This window comes from Rissa tridactyla, chromosome 1 (assembly GCF_028500815.1).
Source record: "Rissa tridactyla isolate bRisTri1 chromosome 1, bRisTri1.patW.cur.20221130, whole genome shotgun sequence".
In the NCBI taxonomy this organism is placed as follows: domain Eukaryota; kingdom Metazoa; phylum Chordata; class Aves; order Charadriiformes; family Laridae; genus Rissa; species Rissa tridactyla.
The window spans coordinates 194,608,471-194,631,071 of NC_071466.1; the positions used below are offsets into that span (position 1 = coordinate 194,608,471).

General features: G+C 43.6%; 1 protein-coding gene across 5 annotated transcripts in view; it reads right to left on the reverse strand.

The window, feature by feature from the left end:
- Positions 1 to 21,944, reverse strand: part of CADPS2 (calcium dependent secretion activator 2) — a 321,875-nt gene extending 299,931 nt beyond the window's left edge. For 4 of the 5 annotated variants that reach the window (XR_008466879.1, XM_054204611.1, XM_054204601.1 and 1 more), the window contains exon 1: positions 21,538 to 21,944. Coding sequence is in view for 3 of the 5 variants with exons in the window: in XM_054204611.1 (XP_054060586.1) it covers positions 21,538 to 21,867 (330 nt within the window). In the remaining 2 variants the exon portion in view is untranslated. Of the gene's footprint in view, positions 1 to 18,291; positions 18,313 to 21,537 lie in introns of those variants that run through there. The other variant, XM_054204618.1, reaches the window with a different exon arrangement.
- Positions 21,945 to 22,601: the final 657 nt, after the last annotated feature.

The following is a 22,601-nucleotide window of genomic DNA, read 5'->3' on the forward strand; positions in this document are numbered from 1 at the left end:
AAGAAACAGAGCTCGGAAAGCGTCTGATATACCAATCCAGCTGCAAAAACATTAACAAAGAAATGAAAACACCATGAGATGAGTGATAAGAGATACGTTTCTCCTCTTGCAGGATTTGTTTAGCTTGTGTTTTTTTGTTTTTAAGACAGGTTACCCAAAGTTTTAGTCACCAACTCCAGCAAGTTATTTGCTGCCAGATTTGCTATTCCTCAATGACAGCAAGCACAGCTGAGAAGACTTCCCTCCTGGAAACTAATTATCAAAATTATAACATTCAGATTACATCATCTCAATTATTTCATTAAAAATCAGGAGTGAGGATTTGCACTGCTGCAGAGAGTACCATGAAACACCAGCATCTGCATCCCACGATCTCATTACGTTTCAAGACAGCTATTGTAAAGAAGGCAAGGGGCACACAAATTTTTACCAGAAGTGCTCCCCACTTCCATCAGTGGGTCTTTAAAATACCACTTCCAGGAGAAAGCAAACTAGTGATATAAAGGGGAGTGGGCAAATCTCTCAGTCAGGAAACAAACCCAGAAATATAGACCCAACTAGCAAGGTCTGAGTATCACAACAGTCTGTGCTCTTACTTACCTTTTTTAATAGAACGGCTGGCTCTGTAGCCATACCATGTTATGTTCCTCCAAACAACAAAGAGGAGCTGACGTTTGACTTCTGCACACTAATAAAGACAGGAACCCAGGGGGAGGGGGACACAACACTATTTAGCCATTTTTCAGATCCGTGTAGATTAAGAGAAAGTGTACAATTATATCATATTTTTAAATCTGCACCAGTTATGATTTAATTACTTGATTTCTGCTTAAAGGAAATGGCCAGGAAAATTTTCTCTCTCTGCCTGATACTGGCAAACCTATGCAAGAATGAGGTATTCAAATAAAATGCTGAAGTTTACCAGCCTTTTTTTTTTTTTCTTCCCCTGCTGCCTTATCACTGCAGAGTGGTATGATTTTTCTCAGTCTGCCACTTAAAAAGCTTAAGGAACAACCTCAGAAATGTTTATTTCAAAGTGTTGCAGAATGTCATTATTGGCATTTTATTTCAAATCATGACTCATGGATATTCATTCTGAAAAGCTATAAAATAAAAGCACTAGGAAGCATGCAGTGAGAGACCAGGGCAATAATGAAAACGAGAATGGAAATCAATAAAGAGAAAAAGAACTAGAGCAATGGGACCTGGACCATATCACAGACCATAATTCACTGGTGACTAACTTAGACTGAATGCTAACGACTGAATGCTGGCAGGAATGCATTTGATCAAAACCTACCTGACACGGCACAGAGCTCAAAAGGCAAATCAAGTAGGTCTCTCTGAAGCTACTGTAATTAGAGCTTAGCAGTGTGACCATTTTTTGTTCCCTTCTTAAAGGGTAAAAGAAAAAAAAAAAGGAAAAAAAAAGAAAAGAACAAAATAGTCTTAAAGCTATTACTCTCTGTAAATGCTTGGTTACAACTTCACAATATATTCATAGAGCATCTACTTGTCCAAAATCCCACTCAAAGGGCAAAAAGTTTGCTTGCTCGCATTCCCTAAAGGCCAGTATCTGAGCAGGGCATTGCAGGCACATGAATGGGAAGAGGTTAAGTGATTCCGGGACCGGCGCATATTTAATAACTGAAGGCAGATGAGATAACATCAGATGTTTGAAAGAAACAATGAAAGGAAGTCTGCTGAAAGCCTCCCAGCCTTCCCCGCTGACAACAACTGCGCTCAAAGACAAGCCTAACAAAAACGGGCCAACAGGGGAATTACCGGAGTAGAACGAAACCTGTAAAATCCAGACCCAAGGGAAAATAAAGACACTTTCAAACACGGGCCACTACAGGTCTGCATTTATACAGCAGTCCCTCCAGGTGATGAAGCGCGCTACCAGGGAGTCCAGGAAAGGAGACTGGCATGTCACCTTGGCAGCACAAAGCAGGAACACCAAGATACAGGCAGCAAGGACAAAATCCCAAATCGGTGTGTTAATATGCTTCACTGCCCAGTGAACATGCCGTGTTCACCTCCAGTCTATGGTCAAGAAAAAGTAACCAACCGCTCTCCCTCTCGGGGGTGTGAGTGAGTGACAGCGTCTTTCCTTTCATCATATTTAAACACGGGCAGAAGCCGCAGCTGTCTCCTCCAAACACCCATTTTAATCCAATGAGAACCCACTGATCAGCTGCAGTTTATATTCAGGGTTTACTTTCTGTCCTCAGGCCTTTCATTTAAATTCACACAGAGGAAGCAACCCTACCTTACCCTGAAATAAACTCACCCCTAAGTTCTTTCCAGGTAGTTTTATAATGGGTTTAGGATACAGCTGAACTGTAGCTTTCTGCTTATGAATGGTGTGGTAAACTGTAGAAAGAAAAGGCAGTGTCTTCAGGTGTCTTTTTAAACCTCCAATGAGTTAACTTGACTGAGGTACCCGGTCAACCCATCCATGTCTAAAGAGACACCAAAGGCTTACTCAAACTAGTAGGAATGGAAAACCCACATATTTTTTTTCTTCCCCAGAACACTGCATAATCAAGAGGCTGGGGTTTTGTTTGGTTTTTCTAACGTGCACTTGCTTTAAAGGGAATTTTTCTAACAATTCAGTTTTGGAAAAAAGAAATTGGACTAACCTTGTCACATACAATTATCAAGTACCCTTCCCTCTCGGATCACCAGGAGGAGATGAGTGACAGATCTGTAGATGCTCAGCACAGGCCTTTCTCATTTAAGTCAGGAGTAAATTCTTATCTTTTATCCTGCAAAAGCTGCTTAAGAAGATTTCAGTACACACTGTGCTGGTAATTTATGTATCTAACCAAAAGCAACAGAACAGGATTCCTGATCTCCATCTCTCCCACTGTCACAGAAAAAAAATGGCTTGGTGATTAGGAACATGTCAGAGAAACAGAGCTGACACTCTTGCATAGCTATTGCATAGTGAATTGGGGAGGGTGGAAGGGGTGGCGGGTGTCTGCTATTCTGGAGATGCAATTTCCTTTCCAAACTTCAGATAAAAATCAACTTTCAATATTTCTGTTATTTTCAAAGTGACGGTAGAGGACCAATACTTAGCTATCCTTCGTGTTTTGCACAGGGGGCATAACAATGAACGACTGAAGCATACAGAAATCAGAGCTCTCAGAGGGAGAGACTGAGCTTATTCCTTTCTCCAGCTCCCAGTTCTGCACTCTTTTACTGAGTTAATTTTACAACATGCCTCTTTTCCCCTTTCTAAAACTGTTCTTCCCTCTGGTGCAAAGGACCAGGCAACACAATCCTGAACCGAAAGAAAAGACACGCATGCTGTTCTGTAAAACCCACTATAGTTGAAGAGTAAGAGAAGCGGAAGAGACTCGTGCTGAATGAGGTTTGTTTAACTTTGTGCAAGTAAACCTCACAGGCACAAGAACCAGAGTTTCCAAGTGATTCACAAGGTCCCTAGCACAAGTGCGAGCACTGTTCCCAAGAAGCACAAAAATAATGAGTGATCTTCAGAATAACTCACAGCATGTTCTTTGCACCAGCTCTTCCAAAAAATTGTAATTACTTAAAAGCGCTGAGTAGGAGTAAGACAGACAGGCCAAGGCTCCTTGCAACTTTCCAATGTTGGGAGATGCCCGAATTACAGCACTATGGGTGGGATAAAAGATTAAGTAGACCCAGAAGTCACACATTGTTGTGCTCTACTCAACCACAAAGTTGTGGTGTCAAAGGAAGTTAGAAAGGAAGCGTGAATCTATGCCTTTTGTTGCACAGAAAGCCAACGTATATGTGTGTCAGTGGGTTTGAAAACAAAAACATTGACTCAAGTATGCCGGATAATATTTTAGAGGGAAGAATTAACTCCAAACACGGCGGCATAATTGCACCATTATACATGTTGTTTGCTACGAGCATTCAAGTCATATGGCGAAAGTATAGTAAAACTTCACAAGTCTAGACGCATCCTCTAGAGAAATCGGCACGTCCTGACCATTTAACCTCCTACAGTCAATGAAAAGCTTGACCCAACAGATGTTTGTTAAACTCTGCTCTGTAGCGTGCCAAATGTGGCCAGGGCAGAATGCCAGAAACAGCCTTTTTAGAAGCTTATTGACGACCTGCAACTCAGGACTTTTGATAGCACTTGGGCTAAAAGCGAATTAAAAGGAAGGCACACAGCAATGCTGCAACTGAATGCACATGAATTGTGCCACTGAACAGTCTTTGTTCTTTATCACTGCCAGCACTTAATTATTTTGAGAGCTTGCTGATATGCATGGTTATTGAACATAAATCCAGTCTCAGCAGTTTGTATTTTGTCAGAAAGATCTTTTTAGCCTGGAAACTGAGAAGTGATAATTTATTCTCTACTTCAAGGAATTAAGAGGAGTTAGTCAATTCAGTTATCTAGACTGAAGAGTTGAGCAGCCTGAATAAGGCGGCATGGAAGTTCTTCAGAAGAAGAGTCTGAAGGTTGTCCAGCATCGCCCAGAGAAACCTCCTTCCCAAAGAAAGGCACCAGGTCTCTATATTCAGAGGAGCATAGAATCCTCAGGAGAAGGATATAAAAATAAGGTTAGAATCAGGCTAACAGGAAAATGTGTGTCCCAGAATGGGAAGGATTAGCAATACAAAGTCACAGACTTGCCAGAATTATTTAGAAGATGATAAAATAAAGTAATCCGTTTACTATTTACCCTTGCTTTCTGGCTTAAAGAATGCTGTAGATCTTATCTAGAGCCCAGTTAAGCAGCTGAGATACTGCTACAAAGGGCAAGGAAAAAATCCATAATAACATGAGGGTAAGTGTTAAAGAAGAAATAGCAGGCCTCGGGAAAGGTAGCTGCAAAGTTCTGGAGGGCTGTACCTGCAAATTAAACATAAATGCAAGATTCCCATACTTGTTATGACAGAGAGAACAGGAACATGACATTGTAATCTTCTGGTTTTGAAGACTGATACTGAAATTCAAGGCTGGGATGCACTAGCAGACAGAGCGGATAAAAAAAAACCATACTGGAACACACAGCCAGCGTGGGAGCTGCGGGAACAGCAACGGGGTGAAATTCAGCATCCCACACTTCAGGCCAGGACTCACAAGAACTTCTGCGAGATTTTCATTCTCCTTGGCTGCTCTGAGCTGAAGGCTCAGATGTGCTGCCTCAGCGCAGCCCAGGCACCGTGCTAACGCGACAGAAGAAGGAGGGTGCATTAATTCCAGCTGCAAAACACACAGAGAGAGGCCGTTAGGATAATCAGAGAAGGAGAGAGCCTGAGGGATGATTCAGCGCTTGGATTGTTTCATATAGCAGAACAAGACACCATCCTCTTAAATCCTTCAGGAGGGAAAAGCTGTTATTTTAACTGAAGGGCAGAGCTGACAGAACAGCAAGCGGGTATAAAACAAACTGCAAATGCATTCAGTTGGGAAACAGAAGTCTTAAGACTATTCGAGTGATGAAAAACAGTGGGGATATCTACTAACTGAAGTTTTACCTGCACATAAAAGAGATAACTGGTCATGGTTTTGGATGTGAGACTGCCTCATCCCAGGAGGTCCCTTCCCATTTGGTGTAAAACTACGATGCACAGTAACTTGTTTGTGTGTTGAAGACGTTCATCAGCTTTGCAGTAATTTTGCAAGATAAGCTTTCCATCACACAGCAAAGCTGTAATTTCATTCAGCCATGATATATGCCAGGGTGCTTACCAGGTGTACCAGAGGCACGGTAGCTTTGTTAGCCTAGCTTACCGCATGTTCTGTCAAAAGCAAAGCATTTAATTAAACAGGTATCACTAAAGCCACAAATATGACAGCAGAGCTGTTTGGCAGTGGCGGTGCTATTCCCTGGTAACTATTTTGTGATTCAGAAAGAATCTTCTGAACTGGCAGGTGGATAAAATACCTTTTTTAACACCAGAACTAATGAGGGGAAACATACAGATATCCTATCGGTGCCACCTTTCCGAAAAAGCCCTTATTTTGGTTTACTATGTTGTATGCACACAATTTGCGAACTAACACATGAAACTGCTTAGAAGCTACTGCACAAGAAACAGTGTCCCTAACTCCACCTACCCCAAAGCATCCACAAGTTTATGACACCTCCTAAAAAAAAAAAAATAAATAAATTCCACCACATCCTTTCTTTAAAACCATATTAATTTAATCCATTCTGATTTTTCTTACTCTTCTGTGCTGATTGCACAAATTTATTTACTTGCTATAGAAAAAAAAAATAATCAATTTTTTTTTCAATGTTTTATTTCACTTAAAATTATTAGGCTTAAAATTAGCAAGCAACTTAGAAGCATTGTGATACAGTTTCACAATTTTTATAGTACCCTAAGTTCTTTTTTTTTTTTCTTATTCATATAAATGGCTGTAGTGAATAAATATTCCCCGACACCTGCCTTAAACACGCAAATGTGCATACTGTCCAAGGATGGCTTCAGTCCATTGATAAAACAATCTAGTTTCTCACTCTGGATCTTTCACCCTTTTTGAAAGAAAAAGTTAGAGGCTACCTATCTTCTTCTGATGTTATTATGCAATTCTGCCCATTTTCCAGGCTCTCCAGCATTATAGATTGAAATGGATTTGCACGGCTGACCATCGGTATTACTCAGAGCTGGAACATCTCACACCTCTTTACTCAGTCTCTCAGTCTACTTATCACTCCAGCTCTTCTAATCGGAATGCATTACCCCATCTATCTTATTAGCACTGAGGCAGTCTGATTCTGATCACTGATATGAAGAAGCTGTTCCACTCTAACCACATTGCTATTACAAATAAAATGGGCCAACTTATTTCCCCCCCCCGCATAAGAGTGGCTTAGGACAGCTGTACTAGTTGCTCTGTAGCCTCACTAAAGTCAGAGTGAGAAAAAAAAGTTAAAAGAGCTATCTGCACAGTTGTGCAGCGCAGGGGGGTAATTTATTTTTTTCCCTTTTTTTTTTTTTAATCACACAATCAGGATAGTTGTTTCCCTGTTGGAACTAATTATTTTTCTACTGTAGGCAAAAAAAATACAAATTGAACCAAATTAGGAAAATAAATTACCTTTCACACTGAGAACACATATGCTATGTTTCCATCCAGAGCAAGTTTCTGCAGCCAAGCTATAAACCCATCCTCAAATACAAAACCAAATCAGATATTTAAGCCTTATGCCTGTAAGACTTAAAGAGCAGAAACAGAAAAGTAGAAATTCAGTGTACTGATTCCAACAGGGCACGCTCTGAGCTAGCCCTAGGGAATCAGATCAACTCGGAAAGCTCAATATTAATAAAAAATAAAACATCTACTGTTAACAGAAACCATAGGAACATCTTTGCTTCCTTATCGCAAGGTTCAGGAGTCTCATTTTACATGAAGTAACTACCAAATTGAGCCAAGGCAGAAATATAGGTCTGCATGGTTTGGGGTGTTGGGTTTGTTGTTCTGGTTTGAGGGGGTGGGGGACAGCGGGTGTTGTTTGTTTTTAAAGAAAGCAAATGGCAATTTTCAATTTTTACAACAATAAACAGAAAAGATGACTCTGAAAAAGTAGCAGTATCAAGTGACTTGTATTCAGGATTTTATGCTCAATGTGTAACCTCTTTAAAACAGGTTAGATCATAACATGCTACAGAGCGCTCATTCTACTCCCCTCCTATCAGTATCTATAGCTTTTTTCCCCCTGCCCCTCTCATGCATACACACAGACACACACAAAATATGCATATAACCATACATATGTGTATTTTTCACATGTCATAGGGAATGTGGCAGAACCATGGGATGTGGGGAAGTGGGGATGTGTCCCCAGCAGCAGGACCCCGCTGGCAGGGTCACACAGTGCGGTCACGGTCTCACTTCAGGCATACACAGGTCGATTGTTTCCCCCTTCCAACGTACAAATGCAGTCAGAGTTACAACACACAACCTTATGGGACTAAACAGATACCGATCAATTTATTGACTCCCCCAGAACAAGTAAAAGATGCTATGGAATCACGGAATCTTCAGAGTTGGAAGGGACCTCTAGAGATCATCTAGTCCAACTCCCCTGCTAGAGCAGGATTGCCTAAAGCACATCCGTCAGGGCTGCATCCAGGCGGGTCTTGAAAATCTCCAGAGAAGGGGACTCCACAACCTCCCTGGGCAGCCTGTTCTGGTGCTCTGTCACCCTCACTGTAAAGAAGTTTTTCCGTGTATTTGAACGGAACTTCCTATGTTCTAGCTTGTGCCCATTGCCCCTTGTCCTGTCACTGGGAACCATTGAAAAGAGCCTGGCTCCGTCCTCCTTAAACCCACCCTTTAGATACTTGTAAACATTAATCAGGTCCCCCCTCAACCTTCTCTTCTCCAGGCTAAAGAGTCCCAGCTCTTTCAGCCTTTCCTCATAAGGGAGATGCTCCAGTCCCATAATCATCTTGGTTGCCCTACGCTGGACTCGCTCCAGTAGTTCCCTGTCCCTCTTGAACTGGGGAGCCCAAAACTGGACACAGTACTCCAGTTGTGGCCTCACCAGTGCAGAGTAGAGGGGGAGAATGACCTCCCTCGACCTACTGGCCACAGTCTTCCCTATGCAGCCCAGGATGCCATTGGCCTTCTTGGCGACAAGGGCACACTGCTGGCTCATGGATAATCTGCTGTCTACCAGGACCCCCAGGTCCTTCTCCTCAGAGCTGCTTCCCAGCATGTCCGCCCCTAACCTATACTGGTGTTTGGCATTCTTCCTTCCCAGGTGCAGGACCCTACACTTGCTTTTGTTGAACCTCATTAGGTTCTTCTCTGCCCAGCTCTCCAGCCTGTCCAGGTCACGCTGGATGGCAGCACGGCCCTCTGGAGTGTCGGCCACCCCTCCCAGCTTGGTATCATCAGCAAACTTGCTGAGGATACACTCTGTCCCCTCATCTAGGTCATTAATGAATATATTGAACAAAATTGGTCCAAGTATTGACCCCTGAGGGACACCACTCGTTACAGGCCTCCAACTGGACTCTGTGCCGCTGATCACAACCCTCTGGGTTCTGTCACACAGCCAGCTCTCAATCCACCTCACTGTCACCTCGTCTAGCCCATACTTCCTCAGCTTCCTAATGAGGATGTTATGGGAGACAGTGTCAAAAGCCTTGCTAAGGTCAAGGTAGACGACATCTACGGCTCTCCCCTCATCCAGCCAACCCGTTATAACATCATAGAAAGCTATCAGATTGGTCAGGCATGATTTGCCCTTGGTAAATCCATGCTGACCACTTCCAATAACTTCCTGTTCCTCTATGTGTTTGGAGACGACATCCAGAGTGAGTCGCTCCATTACCTTCCCAGGGACAGAGGTGAGACTAACTGGCCTGTAGTTCCCTGGGTCCTCCTTCTTGCCTTTTTTGAAGATTGGAGTGATGTCAGCCTTCCTCCAGTCCTCAGGCACCTCTCCTGTTCCCCATGACCTTGCAAAGACAATGGAGAGTGGTCTAGTGATAACATCTGCCAGCTCTCTCAGCACTCGCGGGTGCATCCCGTCAGGGCCCATGGATTTATGAATGTCCAGCTTGGCCAAGTGGTCTCTGACCCGGTCCTCCTCAACTAAGGGAAAATATGGATATTTGTTTATATATTTGTTTATATATTTGTTTATATATTTGTTTTTTTATATATATATTTATTTATATATAATAATTTATATAATGATATATAAATATTTATATATAATAATTTATATAATAATAATTTATTTATTTATAATATTTATTTATTTATTATATATATTTATTTATATATTTGTTTATATATTGTTTATCTATGGAAGATATGGATATTTCAGTTCTGGGTCTGCTCCCTCTGTGAACAAGAATCCCATGTAAAGGGGGGCTCTCTGTAATGGTCACAGATCGACCAGCGACAATTAAACATAACGCCTGTCTGGAGGGACATCATACAGCAGTGGGTTGGTCTCACAGCCTAATGACTTAAAGGCACCCATGTCCCTTTGGGTTGCCTCCATGCTCACCCCAGCGCTTCGGGGCACCTCCAGCCTCTCACCTCAGCCTCCAGCAGATGCTTAGAAGCAGCATAGGAAATTACACATAGGGTTTGATGCTTCCAAGCATTTATAGTTTTGATATTCCTAATATAAACTTCTATAAACATGTCAAAGTAATTGAGGACCAGGGCTATTAAAAACATTTTAAGTTTAGAAATTAAGGAGTGCATAATTAGACAGGAACACCCAAACAGGTGCCTGGATAAAACTTAACCCCTGATTAGCTCCTTTAAAGAACTGCTTAGGACCAAACCCCTTCATTAATCAGGCTGGATTTTTTTTTTTTTTTTTTTGCAAGGAAGATAAATCTTTAAACTTTCAATTTTTGTTCTGTCAGATATAATTTTCAGATTGTTATTTGTTCAAGAACCTAGAAAAGATAAATCACAGTCCATTTGGCGGCCCATAGACTTGACAGCGAACAGTTGCCACACACACACAGGCTACTAATCAACACAGAGAGGATGCTACCCAAGGGCACTAAAGATCTCACTCAACTGTACGAGCAGCAGACTACTGCAAAGCCAACTACTAAAAGAAAATACAGTATGTCAGCGTATTTCATAACCAGGTTCTATTGAAGTCATACATAAAACAAATTGAAAAGAGTATTTCACGTTAAAACAGAAATATTATTCCTATTCTCGGTGTCATTCTGCCCCCATTAATCCCTACCCTCAGCCCTAGAAAGCTTAAGCACACCGACCTCTTGCAAATCAGTTCAGGTCTATCTGCGGGATTAGATTCAGTGGATGGCTCAGGGTGTCACAATATTTTCCAAGGGCACTTTATTTGCTGTCTGAAGATACTTTTGAAAACGATTTCTCAGTCATTAATTATGCATTCTATTTCTTATAATCAGTTCTTTTAATTAGTATCCCAGGCAGCTTTGCTGAGGATCCCACACTTTTAGTAATTAGGGGCAGTTTGTTGCCCCTAATTAACTTCAGACATAGCAAGACTCTTATTACTTTGTTACTTCAGCTGTTTTTATGTTTGCATTGCATATTCTGTCCTGCTTTACTGGCTTAGAAAGGAGACTGCCCTGTTCTGCTATTTATATCATTTAGGTTCCACCTCTCTTTCTTGACTCTGCGTTAGTTGCTGTATTTTAAATCTCTCTGACTCTCTCTGAAGTCACATCCACGCTGGCAAGCAGCGTCACACCAGAAAAGTGCATCTGTCCAGTGAAACAGTTCATGCTGGGGACCTAACACCCACCCTAAATGCATTTCAGGAGGCTTTCCCTCAGTCCGGTTGCACAGACTTAACGTGCTCCCGCAACGTAACTTCTGGTTTAGCTTTGCCCCCACACAGCCATATCCATGCGATCCAAACCAGAACTCTGCAAGTGGGACACGGAGGGTGACTTTAAAGCACACTCCTGATCCGAGCTAAAATGGTGATGCAGATGATGATGTTGTCACTGATGAAGTGCATTGTGTTTGGGGATGGTCTTACTTTCTAAGAGAGTCTCAATTATCTCAGCAGAACATACTGCCGCAGCCACTGGACAGTAGCCATGACCACGGCAAGTAGCCATGACCACAGCACAACACCAGCAGGCATGGATTAGCAAAATACAGCAGATTTAGAAATAGGTTTTTATAATACGGGAAGAACTCTGCCAGCCTGTACAGTCTCCGTCCCTTGCGTGCTGCTCTGCGTAATTAAGTGCACTTGTAACAGATAGAGCTTGTAATACAGCAAAAGGGTCGTGTATGGAGGCTTTGGCCAGTTTACTGATTTTATCACATCTCTGTGACCTCTTGAAGGCAGTTTTGGACTGAGTTCTGACTAACAGCTGTAGTTAGCAAATTAATGTGTTAATAATCTATTAAAGTTGAAATATCCAGCACATAAAACAGCTAGCGGTTTAGTGACAATCTGAACAATTCTGTTGCCATTTTAAATAAATAGTACTTCTCATTCTTATACAATGCTTTTCATCTCCAGACAGCAAGTTGTATTAAAGTCACAGAAAGGCTGTTGTAATCCATTTGCTTCAATGCCAACTTTGAGAACCAGCCAAGCAAAGACCACCGATAACACCCAGCCCTGTTCACAGTGTACCGCTCTCCTGCCCTGAGATTTAGAAAGTAAAAAGGTCTTAAAAATTCCCCCCCTCCCCGGCCTGTGGGAGGTAGGGGCAAAGAGGGGACAAACGAATCGTCATCTCACTGTGACAGCGGTGTTTGAATGAGAGCTGGGCACAAAAATTCCTACATAATCTGATACTAGTGGGTGACTGATCTGAAGATTAAGTAGATCACCTTTAGATTGCACGGTTAAGAATGACATTTCCTTTTCAGCAACACATAGGCAAAATGCATGTATATACACACAGGCTGCCAGCTGTTGTAATTCTCAATTACCTTTATAGGATGTTTATTTTTTTTATATTCCAAGTGGCAAAACAGAAGGCTTATACACACAAAACATAGCTAGTCATTTTCTAACACATATTATCAGGGAAAAAGGCCTGGAAGCATTAAGTAAGTGTACCTGAAACCTCAGATGGCAGGGAAAGACAATTTTAAGAGTTGGCCTTAGAAATGTCAAGGCATGTTTTTATAGTAGTTGATTTTGGGAGCCAAAGCACGCTGAAAAGAACCCCAACCCGTATAAGCGAGATTGGCAGAATTTGTATCGCAGTATATTTAAGCTAAAATGCTTCTAATTACTTCATAACCATGTACTAGCACACACAGAACCTCCACCGTTTGTAGCATATATGTGGTTACGAGAATGATATTGTATTTGGTCTTAAGTTACCACAAGCTGAATCTAAGTGTCCATTCAGGCAAATACTCCAACTCTGCAAGTGGAAGATTACTAAAAAAAAAAAATAAATAATTCTAATGGAGTTTGTTAACTTCTATATCCAAATAATACTGCTATTTGTTGTTCTTCAGTGGCCAGTGGTAAGAGACTGAAAAATCCTCTGCCTTTTAATGACATTATAGGAAGGAAGAAAGAGTAAGAGGGGAACTGATTGCTAAGATAATTTAATATCAGATCTATACCAAATAAACACTTCTTTATTTTTATTTCTTTTCTTTGCTTATGCTCCATCCATAAGGAGATCAAAAATAAAAAAAAAAACCCAAACCGGTCAATATTAATATTTTAACAGTAATGCATATTTCATGTATTAAACAGTTGGAATGGTGAAACATTCGTAGAACTCTTCTGAACAAGAAAGAGCCGTCAGGACTACAGGACTACTACAAGGCCTCAGAATGCATGATCTGGAAATATATGAAGGAACGTATAAGCAACAGGCTCCCCAGAAAAAGACAGCAAGGAAAATATTCAGCATAGACTGCCTGGAGGTGGGGTGGTGTTGGGGTTTTTTCGTTTGTTTTGGTTGGGTTTTTTTAACTAGAACTCACAAATTCACCATGAGAAATACCTAAACACATAAAACAACTGCAGCCTTCTGCAGGAAAAAAAATCTGAGACCATGAAAACACTGTTTTCCCCAATGCACTATATCCTACCACTCTGATTTCCATGGACTCTGAGCACCAAGTTTCTCACCAACTTTTTGTCCTTGCTATTCTGTGTTACGCTGACACGGATACTGAGACTTTTTCCCAGCTTAACCCTTATCTCTTTTTCTTAGCCCAATACCTTTCTTGCAAACTTTTATCCCCAAGATATTCCTCCTTCAATTCTGTTTCATACTGAAAAGCTTAACTCTCATGACCAGTGGATTTCTCTGCTACAAATTCATTCCTCTTAACTTTGTCACTGTCCTTGCTGTTCCTCTGCTCCAAAATTAATTCAGTTCCACGTACTTTCTCAATACCTTCAACTCAGTCCATGAAACTCTCTGTCGCTGATTTAGAATTCTCCCCTAATCTTTGTGGATGTACACCATCTCTTTGGAGATCTCATTTACACACTGTCTGAGCTTTGTCCTTTCTACCATGTCCTTGTCTGTGGCCCAAACAAGTCTACTCAAAGGACTATCCCAAGGATGACTTTTGTGTGTGTCTACGCTATCACTCAGAGAATCCCTCCCGCGCTTTCATTAAACAGAAGCTGCAGGCCTCTATTTCCAAAAATCCCACAGCCAAGACATTTGAACATAAATGAATAATTAATGCATGACAGAAAAATGGAAACACAGCTGGAGAAAAACTCTTGTACAATCACCTGTTGTTCTCCTAATTTTTCTTCACCAGGTGAAAGAAGTTAAAGAAGTACTCTCTGTAGCTCTGTTCATTCTTTACAACGCTGTTAATTAATGCTTTTCCTCTTCCTGACAGGAAAAACACTCAAGAACATTCTTAAACTCATGCATACAAGTAATCACACTTGAAGAGAAGCATATGCTTTATCTCCTCACTGCAAAATAAATAACCAGAAATAAATTCTTTTGGGCAAGTACCGTCAACTTCTAGAGAATTTTAAACACAAAATGTAAAGCCTTCAATGCTTATGACTGTGAAAATAACCTTCAAAATGCAAACCCAAGCTGATGCCGCCTGGTACCCACATGCAAACACTCTGCCTCTCCTGCTGCTCAGAGTTTCCCCCCACACAGCAACAAACTGAAAACTGCCTTTTCACAGCTGCTATTCTGAAACCTGGGGGAATCAGCTGCAAAGCGCGAGAACTGGGCCGCTGTCAGCTCGGTGCCAGCACTTCTAGGCAGAAGCGGGCACTGGAGATAGGCACCAGGCGAAGGGAACAGGAGTTCAGCAGATGCTGTTCCTCGCCCTGCCTCCCCTCCTCAGCAGCAATAGCTAAAAACCAAGGAGAAGTCTGAGCAGCAGACCTGCACGTGCCACAACCATCGGCAAGAGGAGTAAGATGGAAAGAAATACAGGCGGCATCTTTGCAACTACTGTGCCAAACAAACTATATGAAAAGAGACTTAAAGATGAGAAAGTTTGAAACCCTCAGAGGCTGGCAGCCAGCTCAGACAGAGTAATATACTAACTGGGGCTCAGTACAACTAAATATAGGACAGGAGTCAAGGCACAGAGACTAGCACCCCAACACACAGCCCTCAATCAGGAGAGGAGGGCCAAGCGCTCCGCCAGAACAAGACGCATCATCCCATCTTCCCCCACAGACACCTCTTGGGTTGATAAATGGGAAGCAAGTTTTGTCCCTGAGCTATTAGCTTCCCAGTTCTAGCAAGCATACAAATAAAAGGGAAGCAGCAGGAGAGAGGGATGCGTTAAGCTAGCGAAGTAGGAGACATCTACGCCACAAAAAAGAAACAAGGATAGCAGAAAAGTAGAACACAAATACAGAGGTACACTGGAAAAGCAAAACAATATATACCAAAAGCAACTTCAGGATGATATTCACTAATATTAAAAAGAAATGGTGCGGAGACAGAAAGAGACAAAACAGGTCTAATAAGCAGCAGGCAAATGGAGAGCTGACTGGTTAGTGGTGTCCCCAAACATGAACTTGTGACAACAGGTGTGCATGGGGAAGGAAGGGGGGAAGTGGCAAATTTGCTTTTACAGAAAATACATCATTCAGTGAATAGTCAACTAGCAACCAAGTATTTTCTGATGTGGCAATATTCTACAGTTAAAGACAGTACAGGGTAATGAATATTTTGATATACTGCCTCCCTCCAGATGCAGGGAAAGGAATACTGTTTGGAGGCGAAAATAATATTTTCACTGGCTTTGTTCTTCTATGGCAGCAATGAGCATGTTTCTCAGATGACGTGAGAGAAAGTTTTAAGGACAAGGGGAGCTGATTTGGTATTTCTGCGTCTCTGTCACCAATTACCAGCGGTTCAGATACACAAAATATAATGAGAGAAAAACAACTGCCTGCAAAGGGTGAAGAATGCAAGGCGGCCCAGCCAGCCAGTTCCCCCACACCGTGCCTGCAGAGACGGAAACAGTCAACTGATTCTTCAAACTCCCTTCCTGTCAGCTCCCCTGTAGAAAAAACTAATTAAATAGTCTTCCCCTAGCACTTTAAATGGGGTATTCGCCAACAGAGTTAACACACTTGTCAAACTGCGTGAGTGACAGAAAGAAAGAAACAACCTGAGCTCACTCATTCAGAAAAAAAATTTAAAATTGTCCCCTCAAAGAATAATTAAAAATTAAACAAATTTCAAAGGCAAGTATGGGTAAAATAGGCAGGGAAAACAAAGCAAGCAAGCAAAAGAGACTAATGAATTTTTCAGCACAGTAACCTTTGCAGACTGTCCCTACATGTCCCCTTCATTACACAGCTGTCTGCCCAACCCTCGTTTTCCCAGCCCATTGCCTAGCTTTTTGGCCAAGCCACAGTGATCAATGCTGAGCTGGCTGGAGCTGCGGAGCAGTTTAAAACAAAACTCTGACGGATTGTCATTTCTGAAGTGGCACTGGTAACTAGAAAGCTCTGCTTCTCTCATCACCCTTCAGCATTTCTTCAACCGTGGGTGACTCAGTTGCCCATCATGAGCAACTTTCCTACTGCAAACAAGAACAACTTCTTCCCCAAAGAGAAAGTTCTGATCGGGGTAAAAAGATCTGCTTGCCAATAATCTTGTCTCAACACATATAGAGCTGTGTAGGCCATCACCTTAACAGGCTTTGACAGGATTTACCAAAATACTCTATACTGACTTGACTGAAAACAAAATACACACGGCTTAGAGCACCGTGACAAGGTGTTATCGGGGTGTTTATGATGGGGAGAAACAAAGAGGTGAATAAACCTGATTTAAAATTATTTTCTAAAACACTTCACAAAAAAAATGCAATTTGTAAAGGAAATATTGAAGGTAAGAATGGAAGACGTCTTCCTAGAAAGCTGTTTAGCAGAATTTTGACCAGATGGCCAAGTTTTACAGCTAAGCTCTTCCTCTGAAATACGTCTAGAGTTTCTGACAACAATGGCTTTGGAGGTACCCTCCTTGCTACCTTAGCAGTGGGGAAAACAGTATCTGATGAAGGAGGTTCAGAAGCCAAGAGACAATTTTTCTTTCACAAAACATGCTCAGCCAACAAGCAGATACACATCATCAGATCAAAAGCAAGGAAAAGTGGGGCTTGGGGCAGGAGAAATAAAGACATTGAGAATAAATCTGTGCTCCAGAGAATTAAGTCTAGCCCTATAACCAACATTTTCCTGATGAAGTCATTTAGTGGACACGTATCATTACAAACCTCTCCCTTAGAGGTAAAATCCAAGAAACAGGAAAGAACAAACTCATGGAGTTCAGATGAAAATAAATTACTGAACAGTACCACTCCATTCTTTTGAGTATTAACTAGAATTCAATGGTTTCGATATACTCATGATTGAACAGGTGGAGAGAAGAAACAGAAGGCAAACAGGTCGGCGTGCATTCAGGAAGTAAACTCATTTAGTTATGATTTCTAAACAGCCAGCTCAATTACTTCTGCTACTTATCACCTATGAAAGCAAGACTTGAATTATCAGCTTTGATGTTGTAAGCCTTTCATCCACTAGGAAATCTTGTTTAGCATAGAAGTGTTACTTCTCCCCCAATCCTGGGCTTCTACTGCGTGACCACTCAACTACTAAAGCAAAAGTCAAAATGCTGAGGAAGGAAAAAACCTGGCTGAACACCTTCTTTGTTAGCGTAGTAGCACGAAGCACTTCACTGTCCCTTCCTCCCCCAGGAACTTTTAACTCTGATTCACCTCCCAGACACAGAACCCGCCTTTGGCACACACTCCCTGAGTAACACCGAGTATGTACATACGTACAAGTGTACAACCGGTTAGTATAAACCACGGTTACCAGGGTCATCGTCTAACCACTGGCTCTGCGTGCCTTCACATACACCACCCTCCCTTGATGGAAGACAGCCACACAGGGAATGCATTTCTTTTCACCGCCTAAATACCATTCTGAGGACAAATTCGATCTGCTGGTTTGAGATTTGGTTTGGCTGGGGTGGGAGAAGGAAGAGGAGTGGGATTAGTTAACTCTTCTCTTCTCTTTTGCTGGACTAGAAAGGAAGAGGAGTGGAGAGGCAGAAAAAAAAAAGATGCTGAAATATGCTCTGGAGGACTCATCAAAAAAAGTGGAAACTACAAAAAAAAAGTGACAAAAGTCTTTTTAAACCAGGGACAGACAAACCTGGCTTGATAAAAGCACCACATGTAATGCATTGATGCATTAATATTGCTCTATAAGTATGGAAAATACATGACCAAGTGTCCATAAATATCTACTGAAAATATGCTACTACGTACATATTAGTTCTGCTCTGCAGAACTAACTCCATCTTTGTCAGGATCTGCTACCTCACCTTGAAAAATCACGCCATGCTTCAGTTCCACATCTCCAATATTAGCTTATTCTTCCTTCTCCACCATGAACCTACCAGTAACCAAAGTAAGACAGCGTGTAATAGCAGGTCACCAACGAACTCTGAACAGTTAAAGAAGAGCACTTTTACCACATACCCTACAGATTAAAAAAAGAAATACAGCCAGATTATAAAAGTATGTGTTTCAGCACATTGCTAAATTACATTGAATTTGGCATTAAGAGCAAGTTAGGGGAGTTGACGGACTCGGGTGAATTATCATGGTTCTTCTTTTTTTTCTTCAAGTTTGATTTTTTTTTTAATTAATCTTATCTATCACAATAGAGCCGAGCTAATCTTACTTAGTGAGAAGAAAGAAGGATGAGAAAGGACAACAGAGGAGTGAAACGCTGCCTGCATTTAAAATTCTTTACATTGCTTAGTGTAACTCAGTCCATTAAGTATGATGGTTTCAAGATACCGTATAGTACATTTTAATCTGATACTGAAGCAGGAACATAAGAAGCCAATCATATTGTAAACTACTTCCTCACTGATGTTACAACGCAACTGAGGATATTTGATATGTGAATTCCGTCTCATTCCCTTACTAGATAATATGTTCCACATTAAAAAAAGAATTCCACATAAAAAAAAAAAAAAAAAAGAACTCTGCAGTATTTGCTCAGCAATATGCCAAATGAACTGGCAGAAAGAACAAATTACTTCTGCTCTCAAGCAGGGTGGATACTATTCTCAGGTTATCAGAAAGGCTGCTGGTGCACAAGCATTACGACGAGCGCACAACCAGCGACAGGCAGACCGGGCTGGGAGCTGGCACCACAGAGCATCATAGGTTCTGGTTGGAAACCATACCTTGGATCACTTCTCCACTGACGATGGACAGGCCCCGCGGTAGTTAACGGCTCCAGTTAAATAACACAGGTAAGCAATCTCAGTCCAGCTCGCAACGGACAGCCAGCCACCTAACAGAAGTCAGGTGTGAAGCAAAAGAGTAAGAGATTAAGGGACAGTGCACATCTGTACCATATCTTGGCAGTGAGAAAATTCATCCAGGAAATAAGAGGGATTTCCACCCTGTGGAGTATGAGTCCAGCTATCACACATCCAAAAGCGTCTTAGTGGAGGACACAAAAGAGGGCTCTTTAGTAGGGCTCTCAGCGATTCTGAACCATCAAAGCAGGTTTTATGAGCTCTCAAAACTCAGGACCAGTTCCGCTACCCTATATTCAGTAATTCATTGGAATATATCAAATTGTCAAATAAGAGGAAGGGCGTTTATGTGCATTTCATTACTTCTAGAGAGAAATGCAACTCCTAGAAATAATTATTTTTTATGTCTTATTTAAAAACACTAGTTCCTGACCAGCAAAAGACAAATCATCCTTGTTCTGCAGCTAAATTCCTAAACATGACAAAAGTCTCTTTCAACAGATAGTAGTTAAACCAGAAGTCCGAGTTCCCTTAAAAACAGCAATTAGCAAGAGTAACATTTAATTTTAGGTATCATCAAGTCAATTCTGTCAATCAGTCTGTTCATTGCTCATGTTGAATCCACAACTGTTGGATTTCTGTATTTGTTGCACATCGGTAATCTCTTTTCACACATCTTATTAATAAAAATAACTAATGCTGTAGTTATTTTTAAAATGCAGTTCCTGTACTTAGTGACTGAGATCAGTGAGAACTTCTAAACGTTCAGCATCTTCTGCCGTTGATGGCCACCAGTTGTAACTTGGAAGCTGGTTAGGAAAATTTCATCAAGAGGAGGGCAATGCAGCACTGGAGCAGGTCACACAGATGGGCTGTGGGGCCGCATCTTCGGAGGCTTTTGAATCTCCTGCTTGAACCTAGACTGATGTCAACACCACATCAGGTCAGCTTTGGCTTTGTCCAGTGGGAAGTCACACTCAGACGACCTCCAGATGTCCCTTCAAAATATCATTTCTATGATGACTCTTTCGGAGGGGTGGGGAGTCCTCAGTGGAGCGGTGAAAATTCTCATTTTGCCAGATTTTCTCTGGCTTCCTGCTTATAAGATGTCTTTATGCAGGCTTCACAGTTTAAGTACCTAACACTTAATAAAAACAAAATGTTCTTCCAGAAATAATCTTATTATTAGTGCCACGTTAACTTGTCAGAGAATTCGCTAAGCATAAATTCCCTATAGCAGGCATAACTCAGACACCCCAAAACATTTAGTAGTGGATTTTATAAACCGTTAGAGATATGGAAGCACCAAGATCACAAAAAGTCAAGTGGAACTGAATTCTTTTTTGTGTGAATTCTCTTTTGATGTGAAAGCATTTTTTTGTTTGTTTGTTTCTTTTCTGGTTTGATTTGGGTTGGTTTGTTTTACAGAACTGAAAGTAAAAAAAAAAAAAAAGATACACAGATTTTTTTAGACCAAACATTTCAAGAACTGAGCTTTTAAGTGGTTATCTGGAAATGCAGTGCCTTGGTTCAAAACTTTAAGTATTCTACCTATTCAATAACTCAAAAGTAACAGAGAATAAGCACCGTTACAGCATAAATACCTACCACATACCTGCCAATTCTCAGGAGCTCGTCTCTGATGTACAAGATGCAGAGAATAATTTTGGTCAGCCTTCATTAGAAGGCCACTCTCACCACAAACACGCATGTTAATTGTTTCTCTGTACAGTGGCACCTCACTTAATAATTAATGAAACAAAATAGTTTTCCCGTTCACCTCTGTGAAATCGCTCGCGTTGGGCACAGATGGTCAGAATACCGTTTGCAGGAGGCACCTCTGTGAGGTTTAACTCCATCCCTCAGGCAGCGAGCGCCGGGAAGCGGGAACATCCCTCCCTCCCACCGCGGAGCGCCCCTCCGCGCCGCCGCCCGCGCTCCCTGTCCCCTCCGCACCGCGACTTCCAGCGCGGCCCTAAGAACTTAAAAAAAAAACACTTCGCAGACCTCCCCCCCCGCCGGTGACGGATGGATTTCTAGGCAATCCTGCCCGGTTGGAGAAGCCGCGCTGAAACCCCAGCTTTGCGACACCTTGCTGGAAGGCTGCCGGGGCGGCGGGGGCTCCCCCCGTCCTGCACAGCGGCCGCCCCAACCTGTTGCGGGCCGGAGCCCGGCGGCGGCGGCACCTGCGGGCGGGGACGGGACGGGACAAGACGGCCTGGGGGGGCGGCGGGGCAGGACTGCAGCGGGTTTGCGGGGGGGGGGGGTGGGTGGGTACGGCGGGGGTCTCACCTTCTGCTGCCGGCGGGCCATGTCGGTGGGCTGCTTGGCGTTGAAGGGGTGGGCGATGCACCTGGCGATGAAGACGTAGAGCTGCAGCCGGAGCCGCTTCTCACGCTCCTCTCGCTGCAGGCGCTCCTGCTCCTCCCGGCCCTCGCTCAGCACCGAGGGGCTGGGGCTGGCCGCCCGCGCCCCACCGGCCTCCCTGCCCCGCGGCTCCCGGGGCGGCGGCGGCAGCGAGCGCGGCGAGCCACCGCCTGCCGCCGCCAGCAGCAGCAGGTCCCGCCGCTCCTCTTCCAGCACCTCATCGGACTCCTCCTCGCTGGAGGAAGGGTCCAGCATCGCGCTCGGCGGGCGCGCCCCGCGGCCGGGCGCGGAGCGAGGAGGGGAGCGGCGCTCACCTTTCCGGACACGTCGAGTTTACACACGGACTGTTTCCGACCGGAGCGGCGGGCGGCGGGAGGGAGCGGAGGGGCGGGGAGGGGAGGCGGGGTTTGGGAAGGGGCGGGGGTCGAGCCTGGGTTGCCGTGGGAATTGCTCCGAGCGGCTCCCGGCGGAGGCGGGGTCGGGGCTGGGCTGACACCTCCGCCCGCCCCGCCGGGGCAGCGGGCAGCGGGCCCGCAGGTGGCCGGGCTGGGCGAGCACCTACCCCGGCTCGGCTCGGCTCGGCTGCCCTGCTCCCAGCCAGAAGGGCAGCTGCTGGCCGGGAAAGCCCTTGGCCCCCGCGCAGCAGCTCGGGGTCCTGGCGGCGGTTGTCCCGGCTGCGTTCCGCCCCGCGTCCCGGCGCCACCGTGGGAGAAACCCGCCCGCCGCTCTCCGGCCGGCTCAGACACACGGGGGGCGTTCCGTGCTGGGAGGGGAGAGCGGTGAGCTCTGTCCTGCCGCCCCCCCGGCTCGACACGGCACGGCAGGGCTCGCCGGCATCCTCTGCCGTACGGGGGGGGGGGGGGGGGGGGGGGGGCAAAAAACAGGCGTCTCAAATGGCCCCACAAAAAAGAAGCCGCCGAAACCATGCCTTTCCGAGATGGGAGCGAGCTGATGCTGAAGCGTGCGGGGCTCTGGCAGGATACCTCTGT